This window comes from Melopsittacus undulatus, chromosome 7 (assembly GCF_012275295.1).
Source record: "Melopsittacus undulatus isolate bMelUnd1 chromosome 7, bMelUnd1.mat.Z, whole genome shotgun sequence".
In the NCBI taxonomy this organism is placed as follows: domain Eukaryota; kingdom Metazoa; phylum Chordata; class Aves; order Psittaciformes; family Psittaculidae; genus Melopsittacus; species Melopsittacus undulatus.
In genome coordinates this window covers 9,128,761-9,141,310 of record NC_047533.1, presented here as the reverse complement: position 1 = coordinate 9,141,310, position 12,550 = coordinate 9,128,761, and the positions used below count along the sequence as shown (strand labels likewise).

At 37.8% G+C, this 12,550-nt stretch overlaps 1 protein-coding gene across 4 annotated transcripts in view; it reads left to right on the top strand.

Annotated features, from left to right (window-relative positions):
• ZFYVE28 (zinc finger FYVE-type containing 28) overlaps nt 1-12,550 on the top strand; it is a 151,588-nt gene that overhangs the window by 112,301 nt on the left and 26,737 nt on the right. For 2 of the 4 annotated variants that reach the window (XM_031048431.2, XM_013128909.3), the window contains exon 9: nt 8,372-8,476. The exons of the other annotated variants lie outside the window; for them this stretch is intronic. In XM_031048431.2, coding sequence (XP_030904291.2) covers nt 8,372-8,476 — 105 coding nt within the window. The remainder of the gene's footprint in view (nt 1-8,371; nt 8,477-12,550) is intronic. 4 annotated transcript variants of the gene reach the window in all.

Here is a 12,550-nt window from a genome sequence, read left to right as displayed (position 1 = left end):
ATGTTTTTCCCAGTTGATCCACATCTTGCCATTTTGTTACCTCTTACTCAGACTTTAGGATCCTGTGCAGTTCTTCAGTCTGCTCTTGATACTTTTACCCTGAATAATTTTGCACAGGTAGCAACCTTTCAGACTTCATTGCACTTCCCATTTTTTCAGATTGAATGTGAAAACAAAACACATGAGGTCCTAAAGAACTTCAGCAGTGACATCCCAAGCTTCTGAGAAGTGGTTGTTCAGCAGCTCCTCCCTATTTATGGTTAAGAATTATTTCTCCGTTTGGGTTCCTTCCTCTTGTGATATAACTCCTTGGTTTTCTCAAAAGCCTTTAGTGAGGTATTTTGACGGAACTTATTGGGAATTCCAGAGCCTACCAGTTGAATTGCCATTCTTCACAAGCTGCTTGACCCCTTCAGAAGGCTCCCAAGAGGTTCCCTTGCCATGTTACTTCAGGCAGACTTTCTCACTATTGGCTACCTATTTTAACATTTGATACATTCCATTAAGTTGCTTGGTATGAACACCAGGCTCATAGAACTAGAGTTGTTTGTGTCCCCTCAGTCCTTTTTATTTTTAGAAGTTGCCACCTTTGAAACTCCAGGCATGAAGGAAGTTTAAAATGAGAGGTTAATAATTCATCTGATTCATTCTCATGTTCTCCTAAAACTCCTGGGTGAATGGTTCTGAATGTCTTGTTAACAACTTAGTGGGTTTTGTCTGTTTTCTTCATAGCCTGTTGCACAGTTACTTTGTTGGTTATATGTCATTCTCTCTATTTGTTACTGAGACTACATTACATCTGTTATTAATTGCAAATATTCCATCTTTGCAGAAGTGGAAAAACATGGGTGGAGGTATTTTGTTAACAGATTGTTGCTGATTTATTTGGAAGCATTCTAATATTAAGTCCTTTACTATATTCTGTGAAAGATGGAGATGTTGGGGATCTACTGAGGGCTACATTAAAAAGTTGTATGTGTAGATCCTTATTTTCTCATATCTATATATAGATTTAGTTCTGGCCTCTGAATCACTAGTCATGTTATCGGTAAAAGAGAGAATTCAGTTACAAAACAGAACTTTGTGGACCTTTTCTTACTCATGCTGCCTGGGCGGTGACTAATCGCTTCTTTCAGTGGTATTTTTAAATTGGAAGATCACATTAGGCTTCTGCGACTGCTCCTTGTTACATGCTTGTGAATGCCAATTTAACCATAGGGGGAAATGTTGGAGACAAGATTATTTTCAGTATGATGGACCCATTAGCTAGAACAATAAGCAATCTAATACACGTGGGATAGCTGCAGGGTATGCTTGTTCATCAAATTGATAAATGTATTTACTTTCTAGTTACTGTAAGTCACCAACTAGAAGAAAATTTTCTTTCCCTTGTTTGAATCAGCTGTCAAATGTATATGTTGTGACACAAATGGTTTCTTTTAGTAAATCAGTTCTTATACTGTGCAGTGTGACATTATAGGTATAATTCAATGATGTGGACAGGTTTACTGTAATTAATCCTTAAATCTGAAATACCTAGTATTTCAGGCTTCTCTATGTAGCCTCAATATTCATTGGAGTTTAAAGTACAGTTTAAATACTCTTCTACTTAAGATTTGGGTGTTGATGTGTCCTTACTTTAGTTTTTAAGTCATAGTTGATGTGATGTTTTTCTCTGTTACTTGCTTGTAAGAATCCAAAACATAAAACACGAAGGGCACACAGAGTCTTGGGCAGTAGCATTACTGAGATGAAGTATGAGAAAAGCATTAGCAAAGAAGTAGTCTGTATCTGATTTACTGAAGGGACAGTGTGATGAGTAAGTTTTGCATGGAGCAAAACTGTTAAATCGGGGAAATATTATTAGAATAGTAGATAAGTTAAAACTATGACAAAGCAGTATTTGCATGCTTTTCTACCTTAAACATACAAGTTGAACAACAAAACCTATCTTTAGGTCTGTATCTAGTATTCCTTCTTTTTCAACTGGAAGCAAGCTATACAGATGTTTAAAATGCTTGTTCTGTCATAGTTTCTGCCAGGTCAAAGAAAATTGCAGAGTGAGTATTGTGGGGTATTGGTTGGTTTGAGATACTTGGCTTTCTGTTCTTTCCAGAGTTGAATAGTCCTTGTAAAACTGCCAGTTCTTCTGCATGTTTTTTGAAGTTCAGCAGGTTATTCCATACTGTCACGTAATGCTACTTGTTTTCATGGTTTAGTCTTAAATACCTGAATCTATTGTGTGTTTGTCTATCTACGTACTGACCTTAAAACCGTTCTGATATAAACCCATTGCTAAATGTAGTTGCTCTCCTTTCTGTCTAACATAAATTACTTTGTTTTTTGTAATTTTCCTTGATCCGTTTGGTGAGTGTACTCTTGTTGAAGCCTTTTCTAGTGCACAAGAGAATTAGCAAACGGAGCTGAAATTGGTAGTGAGAACTTCTGCAAGCTCTAGCTGCGTCCATCAGCTGGTAGAAGCTGGCACTGGTAGCGTTTATTTGTGGGGGCTTAAAAAATAGAATCTTTTGCCATGTGCTTTTGCAGTGTAAGGAGGAGGAATGAGGCACCCTTGGAAAAGTGCATTTTGCTGTTTGCTGATTGGTATTGCAATTCTAGAATAAGATGGATAATTTATTCTTCTCCAGCTTGGTATTCAAGTTGTTCCATTTCTTAGTGTTTCAATTCTGTAGTCAAGATTTGTATGTATTGTAATATATTTACATATGAGAATAGTTTATATTGTACTACATTTAAAATTTATTTCCTCGGCATCTTAGGATGAGACTTTGTAAAAAGATGAACACCCCTGGTTTATGCAGTTGGCTTTTAATTTTGATTCTTCTGCCTGTATTTCATTTTGTTCGCTCCTTAGCAACATGTGATGTGTGTGCACATTTTCAGTACAGTAACTTTAAGCCATTCCACCTTTAAAAATGCATGAGAGAAGCAGTTGTATTTTGGGGATGGCTAGCACTTACATTTAAGAAACGAGACCCACACAAATTACCTTTCTAGCTTGTCTTGTAGAACCAAATGCTATAGACTATAAGTGCTTCTTTATCAAAACTAGATTAATTGATATTACAATGCAAATTAACTTGATTAAATGTTTTACATTCATGCTTTCCCTATAATACTCCCATCACAGTAAGACTTAGGAAAATTTACAGTTGCCTTTTCTATAAAAATGAATGGACAGCTGTGCATGTTCACGTTAACAAAACCATGTCTGCTTAGTGTCTTGTACTGATTAGTCTTTTAACTAGCTATTCAGGAGTAAGAAAACTTCTCATTAGCAAGAAGGAAACAGCTGATTGGGAACAAAATATCAGCCTTTCAACTGCAAAACTTCCCTTAAGCAGCTATTTATTTGTGGTTGATTGAAATTTCTCTGTTCCCCTTCTGGTATTCTGTTCCTTCTTTGTACAACTGGTGAAATTCACATTCAGTGTAAATGAGTTTATTCAGTCCCTCCTCCCCTTCTTTTTAACAACACAAGTCTCAAATTAAAAGTGTCAGTGTTTGAACTCGCCTGTTGAACACAGATTTTTGTGCTGCATCCGGTAATGTAACTGCTGTTATGAAGCCTTAGCATGCAAATAAAAGGTGTCAGTTTTTTATACCAGCTTCCCTTTTACTAGGTCCACATATCAAATGGAGCAACAGTGAAGTGCATTAGCTCTCAATATACAGAAACCAGAAATGAGTGTAGCAGGTAAAACAGCTTTAAAAGCCACTTACTTGAGTGAATTTGGTGCAGGTGATATGAGGTTTTAAAGTCAGCTCATGTAGTGAGATAAGCAGAGATCTGTGCTAATTAACTGATGTAATGTGGAATGTAATTGTAACTCAAGTACTAATATTCATGAAGAAACTATCCTCTGAAACAGCCCGAGGTTTTATTAAACGTGAGAGGCTGGAAACACATTAGGGTAGAAAAGAGCAGACACACCAGGATAAAGGTGTCATACAGATTGGTGGTTTACTTCGAGTAGTTACAAAAAATGGCTAACAGCTTTATTTAAATGGTTCATTAGTTCAGTCTGCCAGTGTTCCATGAAGAGGCAGCCACATTACCCCATGTCACTTTAATCTGTTGCCTCGAGTCTTTATTCTGTACTTTTTATCAGAAGTACTGAAGAATTCTGTTTTGATGAACATGGATGGTGGCTTTATCCTGTGCTAGAATGTAATCTTTAATTATAGCACTGTTGGCCTTGGAGACTTCACAAATGAAGCAAACTTTTGCCAGTTTACACAGTTTGAAAACTCCTATGAATCCCACCCAATCCAACATGGCATTAGTTTCAAATGAGCATGAGATGTGAAGGTCAGGTCACCTATGGGCAGGTATGGGAAGAAAGGGTGAGCTGCTGTTAGCTACAGGATGTGTCCATATGCACATCCCTTCTCTTGCTGTTGTGCTCATGAACATGCGTGCTGAGTGATCATAAGCTGAAAACAGGAATCAGGAGTTGGGAAAAGCAGGTCAATTCACCTCAGGTTCTACCAGCATCTTTGAAAAGCTCAGCGAATCTTCAGGCAGACACTAATGAGAAGAAAATTCTAATTCTGAGTCTGTGTACAGAGAAGGAATGCAGTAAGGAGTGGGTTTTTGGAGGTTGGTTGGTTGTTTTTTTGGTCGGATGAGATTAGGGTTTGTTTGTTTTTTTAAAGCTATTTAGTACAACACTGAGAAGATATAAACCAAAGTCACCATTACTGCATTCCTATTTATTGGTACTAAATAAACACAGATTTCTTCTTTGAAGAGTTACAGCCTGAATAGGAACCAGAAATAAACACTGTAAACCATAAATATGATTTCTGGTACCAAAAAAATTCAATCTGTATTGGTACACAGGAGTGAAAAAAAGAAAGTGTTTGCACATTGTAATTATCTAAACTAGACATCCCTTATAACAATAAACTAACCTCTGTGAGCATGCTTTGTCAAGTGCATCCAATCAGTTTACATTGCCAAATGATGACTGAACAGATGGATATCTAATCCTGAAATCAGTGGTTGGCTCAGCATGGCCAGGTTTGTGCACCAGGTAAAAGATGGAGTAGTGGAAAACAAAGGCGCTTATGAAGCACGTCAGAATGGCAAACAGCATTAAGAGAAGGCTTAAAAAAAGAGATGAGATAGTGGAGCTGATGAGAAGGTATGCAGCTAGTGGCTGGTTAGAGGTCAGACAGGATTCAAATGAGGGGTAAAGATTTATGGAGAAGAGGTATGAGGTGAGGCTTGTAAGTTGGTCAGAGAACATCTGTGAAGATGAAAATGAAGATAGCACTGAGACTGTTGATAGTGTAAGCTGCTTGTGTGCCGTAATGTTCAGATTACTCATCAGGTTTACTTGTCGTCAAGGTCCAACGCTTTGTGCTGCCTTTATTGTTTTGCTTCTTGTGTTGGACTGTCCACTCCACGTTAGCTCAGGAGAGACTGACTGACCTGGGACAATGTTGAGAATAAATAATATCCACTCTTAATAGAGAGATGGTACTTAGGGTGGTGGTTTGTTTGGGTTTTGTTTTTACTTGGAGCATTTAACCCTCCAAAAATGTATGAGAATTTTGAGTTCTTGTAGTTCCTTTACATTATGCATGAGCTGAAAGCATCCAACTCTTTAAAACAAAACATCTATAAAACCAAAGCCTAAGAAAATGGTGACTTATAAATAGTTTCATAATTTTTTTTGTCTTATTTGTGACATATATTTTGACTTGATTTCAAATACATCAGACAGGGCTTCACAGAAAGCACTGAAGGACAGCAAACCTGATGTCTGTCAGAGCAAGTGTCACTGCCCAACTCAGCTGGCAGGACTGTAACACTGCAAGAATCTGTGAATGGTGGGGATGTGAGAATAAGATGCTGAGTTTGCTAGTTGTTCTTGTTTCCTGGTTCTGCTATTCAAAGATTACTTTATTCTGAACAACACATTTTATCTTTGCAAGACAGCTTCTCCTGCTGTCATGGAAAGAATGATGCACTTCACCCTCAAGAGAGAAGCAACAATGAGTTTTAAAACAGTTAAAGCTCAGTGGTAATTGCAACAGTGGTTTAACGAGGTTTGATGACAAGGTACACTTGAGTATTTGCTGCATATAGGACAAGGTCAGAACTGTGAGGGAGACCATTCCATTGAGTCATGGGGCTCAGAAAAGGGCCCCCTTGTATTCCAAACTTCTTCCAAGAGAGGAGTCTAGGTGTGGCTTGATCAACAATTTGTCTAAGCATTATATATGCACAATCAGTTGTTTATGTCGCGTAGCTACGATTTTAATGTTTTAACACACTTATTCCCAATTCACTTACCAAATCTCTGAACCCCGAGGAGTAACCTTGAGAGGCATCCCTACTCAAGGGGAGATCCTGTTTTGCAGCCCACTGCTGAGCAGGAGAGCTCAACAGGCCCTGGGCTGGCCAATATTCATCGAGTAAGATGTTAGAGTTATATTTGCAGAGCAGCCGTATTTTGGTTGGCACATGCTCAGCTAGTCCTTAGTCACTGAGCAAGATACATGGTTCTTTGCTATTGTGTTGTCTGTCTCCCCAGAGTCCAACTTAATCGGGGTGCAGCCATTGCAACTGCTGCTGGTGGCTATTGCTTAAGCAGAAAAGGGGAGGAGGGGGAGCGCACCATCACACCTGCTCAATCATGCTGTGAAATCACATGCTAATGGGTTTTTTAATATCATTTAGCTGCCATAAAACAGATAGTAAAAGTACATTTTAGTAGCATGACCATATTGTAAGATTGGATGGGTAAAGGTGATGAGCTATAAAAGAGTAAGCCTTTGTTTAAATGCATAGATCTCTCCATAATGAGCAGAATTAGCAAGGGAAATTACATAAAACGAATGAAAGTTAAATAGATTTTTGTTCAAGTCTGATAAAATTATTTCCCAGTTCTGACGGCTCCCATTTCAACTAAAGCACAGCACACTTGGGATTTATTTTCAAATTGGCAATCAGAAATGAGGAACAAGAAGGGGTATGCTTCCCAAGTAATTAGGGGGAGGTATGCAAACAAATCCTATTATTTCTTAGTGGGATTAGTGCACATACCTTCTGCGCACTGCTTTGAAGAATATCCCTTCAGCATTCTTCCAGACTTCCAGCTGCAAAAAATATCTACAATAGTAAATTTGGTAGAAGAATTTTGAACATATCTGGTTTGAATATGAACCACTTAAATGCCTACAAATCAAAAGAGCATAAAAAGATCCACTAGTAATTGTGAAGTAAGGTAAAACAATCGTGACCTATATAACTGCCTCTCTGTTAACTGAAGATGTTTCTTAGATTTCTCTGCGTTGTCCAAAGATTTCTGTTGACTGAACATTTGAGTTCAGCAGGCTCAAATGATTCTTCCACACTGCCTAGAGCCAATACAGCTTTGATACCTCTGCTCAAGATCACGTATTTTCTTATCTAGTATAATTTAATATTTTTCAGCTTGTGGAATTTCCAGTAGCTGAACAGTAAATTGTTACTGAAACAAAAAATTGGTCTTTTCATATGGTTCTGCAGTGCTTGTGAAACTACTTCTTACCTTCTAATCCCAATTTTTGTTGATAATATGATGTAAGATCTAAAATAACATGTAATTTAAAGGCTTTTCATTAGACTAGGGATGGCAGAGACAAGTTGTGTACCATTCATGTAAATTATTCATATCCTTTTACTTAGCAGCTAGTGGATTTCCTCTAATGAATTGTCAGTGGTTTGCCATTGGACTGCTTCTTCCTGATCATGTATTGGTTTAAAGCCCAAATCTGAGCTACATATATGGCAGTTATAGGGACTGAGCAAATACAGGGTTAGGGTATTAATCTTCATCTGCTTCACTGAAGAATCAGCCGTCTGCTTTCTCAGGTGTTTTCCTGAGGAGTAAAGGTGTTTCCCATTGAAATAAAATGTAGCTCAGACTTGTCACAATATTTCAGATGTTCTTGAAGCTTAATTTTAAGGTGTCTTGGCTCGAAACACACAGCAACTTCATGGACTTTCCATTTTGTTAAGTCTTCTCTAACGTTAAACCACACATTAGCAGCATGAGCATGCTGTAACCCATGAAAATGTAAGATCTTCGGTTCTTTTCTGAATATTTTAACTGTATGACATGATTTAAAGTGAAGATTTTTACAAGATGCATCCCCGCTGACTTTGCCAGATTGTCTGTCCTTTTGGGAAGAAGGCAGAATAGGTTTGTATCGTTTTCTGAAGAGTAAAAAAAACAACTACAGGTTTACTCTTATTTCTGTATGAGCCATGACAAGCCATGAGTTATCACCATGCTCTGTTTTTACCTTTGTTGGCTTCAGCAGTTCATTTTGTTTCCATGTGTTTTTTCAGTTCTCAGGATGGCTTACGTGATTCCCCCCTCAGCTCCACCTCCAGCAGTGACTATGAGAGTGTTTCTGTCACTACATGTAGTCTCTCCAGCATATACGCTCTGAGGTAATAACATCACTTGCAGTCAGATTTGACGAATGGTATTGGTTTATGCTTGGTTAAAAACTTACATTGAACTAACAATGAAGTGACAGCAACACTTCTGAGAATTCTTCCTTTTGAGCAGCAGATGCTTTTGCCTTTTTTCCCCAGCAGTTTTCTTCAGTGCTGTGCCAATTGAGAGACAACTACTTACAGAAAAGTTTCAGTGCTTACAGCAATGAGTTATCGGTGTCCATGTTCTCCCATTTATTTCTCCATATAGCATTTCTTAAGAGAGACTTCAGGTTTCAACTTGAAAAGTACCAAATATTTGTCTTAACTAGGTCCTGGCTTTCTAGGAAATATGTTTTTTTCTGGTTTATTTTGCCTGTTAAAATGAAGGGAGGTTCCAGTTAACAGTCATTTAACTTCCACAGTGGTGCTGGCCAAAACTTGTAAGAATATTAGTTTATGTTCACATCTTCCAAAACTGCATGAGAATTTGTCCTAACTTTAGTTTTATTCAGAGTGCTTAATGAGAGTAGTAGAAGAATAATGTTTAGGGCAAAAAACCACAATAAAGCAAAATTACAAATTATTTGGGTTTTATAGTGTTTGCATAACATACATGTATGTGATTATTGCATTGCATGCAATAATATTTTTGCTCTGGTACAGGCAGATTGAAATACCACTGTTTCAGTCTAGGTACATCTTCTTTCACTGCTGCTTGTCCTCCCTTTTTCACCTGTTTATCTCTACCCAGCACATCATTTGAACTTCAGGAATTCTGAGTGTTGTCTAGTTTTAGGGCTGGAAAGAGGGGGAAAATGTTTTTTCTAATAGTGATAGAGGAAATAGTACATATAATAATACATATTTTGGGGAGGATGTGCCCATCTTCAGGTTCGATTTTTTGTTTGTTTGTTTCACATTTTTCAGGTCAAAAAGATGCAGCTACAACTTTTTCATGGTTTTAATTTTGAAATATTTCCTTTTGATTATTATTCAAACTAAATGTCATTCACCTGCACGCAAAAGTTGCTCTCTTCTAATACTATGTATATTAAAGACTGTTTCACACAGGCCTGTTTGAACAGACAATAGAAGTAACCTCAGTTATTCTTCAGGAATAACTAGAGCAGTGAGAATAAGTCTTCGTTAGGTGCTCACCTCTTTTCAAGGCCTTCATGTACTGCCTCTGATAGTATTGCAGTTGTATCTCCCCTTGGTGTCATGCAAGATTTCTTGTCTGTTGTGTATTTTTCTGTATCTGATATTACTAGAGATCTAGCTATTGTACTTTATAGACCAATTAAAAAAAACCTAAGTACCCACTTAACTACACTGATGAATTCCCCTTTTCAAAATACTTAGTTTAAAAAAAGCTTAAATTCCTTTTAACAACTTAAAGAAGGGAAAAAAGAGCTAAGAAGTCTGACTGCTTCACAGTAGTATGTTCCTAGATGTATGTGCATAGAAATACAATATTCGGTGTTTCTATTATATTTTGGAATATGTTATTTTTAAGTGGCTCCCCTGGTTTATCTTGTATTGTCTTGGCTATTAAATAGCTACTTTAGAGTTCTGTCCATTTGGTTACTACAACAGGCATGTTCCTTGCAAAGACAATCTCTTTAGCCCTCTTTAAAGGACTTTTTTTCTGACATAACTAAGTTCTCCCTGATGTCATGTGTGTATCCAAAATAATAGCTAAATTGTGGGGATTTATTATTTTTTATCTGAAATATGCCATTTTAATGTACTTATTTCTTACTGTTCTTGCTTAAAGCCAATTAGAAATTTAAATGTAACGTTTGCAATTTTATCTGAAAAATATTTAGCTAAACATAAAATTCCTGAAATGCATTTATGTGGCCTTTCAACCTCCCTTGAGTCATAAGTGATTCCTTTGTGCTGTTAAATAATCAATACTGAGGCTGACAGTGGTGTTGTCAGATTGCAGCATGTTTTGGAAATACCCAAGTGCCTTCAAACAGGTGGGGTCTGGTAGCAAAATAGCATAGGCAGAGTAGCACAGTGTGTTGAAGGAACATTGAATGAGTTTATTAAATATCATAGACAGAATGGATTTAAAACAATAAGGTATTGTATATATGGAATTTACTATATGTAGGCACTTATTGTTTTCCTAATGCAGACCCAGGGAGAAAACTTGCCCTCCTTGGATCCCAGAGCACTGTTCAAGCCATGGGGCATGGCTTGCCATTTTGGTTTTAATTGGGAGGAAAAAGCTGTTAGAACAGTATGAACTGTTTGGAACCTATTAAAGGAGGCTACTTCACATCAGCCTGTGATTTACTACCTTAGATGTTCTCTATCACCAGCCACTGCTGTGTAATTTTTAGTGCTGTAATCATCCCACCTGATTTTAGGCACCAAATGATATATCTAAATTAGGAGTTTTGTTGCTGAAGGTTCCCCGTTTAGTCAATGCAGAACAGAAGAAGCCTTGCTTAAGCATGTAATTTGTTGAAATGTGTCTGGGCCAAAGATTTTTCAGTGTTAAATGAGAACCTTGGGTGCATACTTTGATTACTGACTGTGCTCACGCAGTAATTTGAAACACATTTTAAAACTTTCAAGGGTTTTAGAGCACAAACTGGGGGGAAAAAACAAGGTACAGAGGACTTCTCAAATAGTTCTGCGAAGGAAAGGTTGATTATTTCATTGATGCCATGAGGATGATCAGGGGACTGGAGCACTTCCCATATGAAGACAGGCTGAGAAAGTTGGGGCTGTTCAGCCTGGAGAAGAGAAGGCTGCGTGGAGACCTCAGAGCAGCCTTCCAGGATCTGAAGGGGGCCTACAGGGATGCTGGTGAGGGACTATTCATTAGGGACTGTAGTGATAGGACAAGGGGTAACGGGTTGAATCTTAAACAGCAGAGGTTTAGACTGGATATAAGGAAGAAATTCTTTACTGTGAGGGTGGTGAGGCACTGGAATGGGTTGCCCAGGGAGGTTGTGAATGCTCCATCCCTGGCAGTGTTCAAGACCAGGTTGGATGAAGCCTTGGGTGACATGGTTTAGTGTGAGGTGTCCCTGCCCATGGCAGGGGGGTTGGAACTAGATGATCTTAAGGTCCTTTCCAACCCTAGCTATTCTATGATTCTATGATTCTATACCTGATCTGTGTAGAAGGTTCCTCCTTGTCTCAGAGGTCTGATGATCAAGAAGTTCAGCCCACTTCAGAAGATGATTTTCTACAAATTGTTCATTAAGCAGTAGCCATGCTTGAGATGCCCAGATCAATAGTCAGCTTTCTCAGCCAAGGATACATGGATTCCATGTATTTCAGAAGGTTTCAGAGAAGCTGGTTTTATGCGAACTTGCAATAGTATGCAGAAGTCTTATGTTACGTCCATGTGACTCTAATAATGCTGCTGACTGCAGTGAAAATGAGAAGTTTATAACAGCAGGGAAGTGGCAATTGGTCTATTGTTCAGATTAGTTTCAGGAAACAATCCATCCAGATTTTCTTTTTTTAATGGTTTCTTTTCATAAATATCATTTTTAGAATCTTTTCTGATATAGCTCACCGAATTGTAAGTAGGCAGCTAGTAATATAGGCTGCTGGAATCTTACCTAGTTGAGTGCTGGAAGCAGTACAGGCAGTAGCCTTATTGGAATTCGTGGTATAAGAGTACAAGGAGGAAGAAATACTGTTGAATCTGTGTTCAGGAGTTTGCCTACCTAGAGTACGTGGAAAAGCCTACTTCTTCATTATAAGGTTATAATGAACTAATAAATGACAACTTTAAATATAAACACGTTTAAAACTAACCTTAATGATATAATAGATGCCTTCCCTGGTCAGTGGGTACTCTTCTTAGATATGTCATTGTGGCTTAAATATTGGTGGTTTATGGTATCTTTTTCTACAGTTTTAGGCATTTACAAAAATTGGTAGTGAAATTTTAGCCTGTTATTGACAGTCTGTAAAAAGAGGTTATGTGCAGTGTATTGTGACTCAAAGCAACAAGACTCTGCCAGTAATAAGAGTGCGATATTTATCTGGCTATTTGTGTTAGGATATCTGTGTGATCTTAAGGTCCTTTCCAACCCTAACTATTCT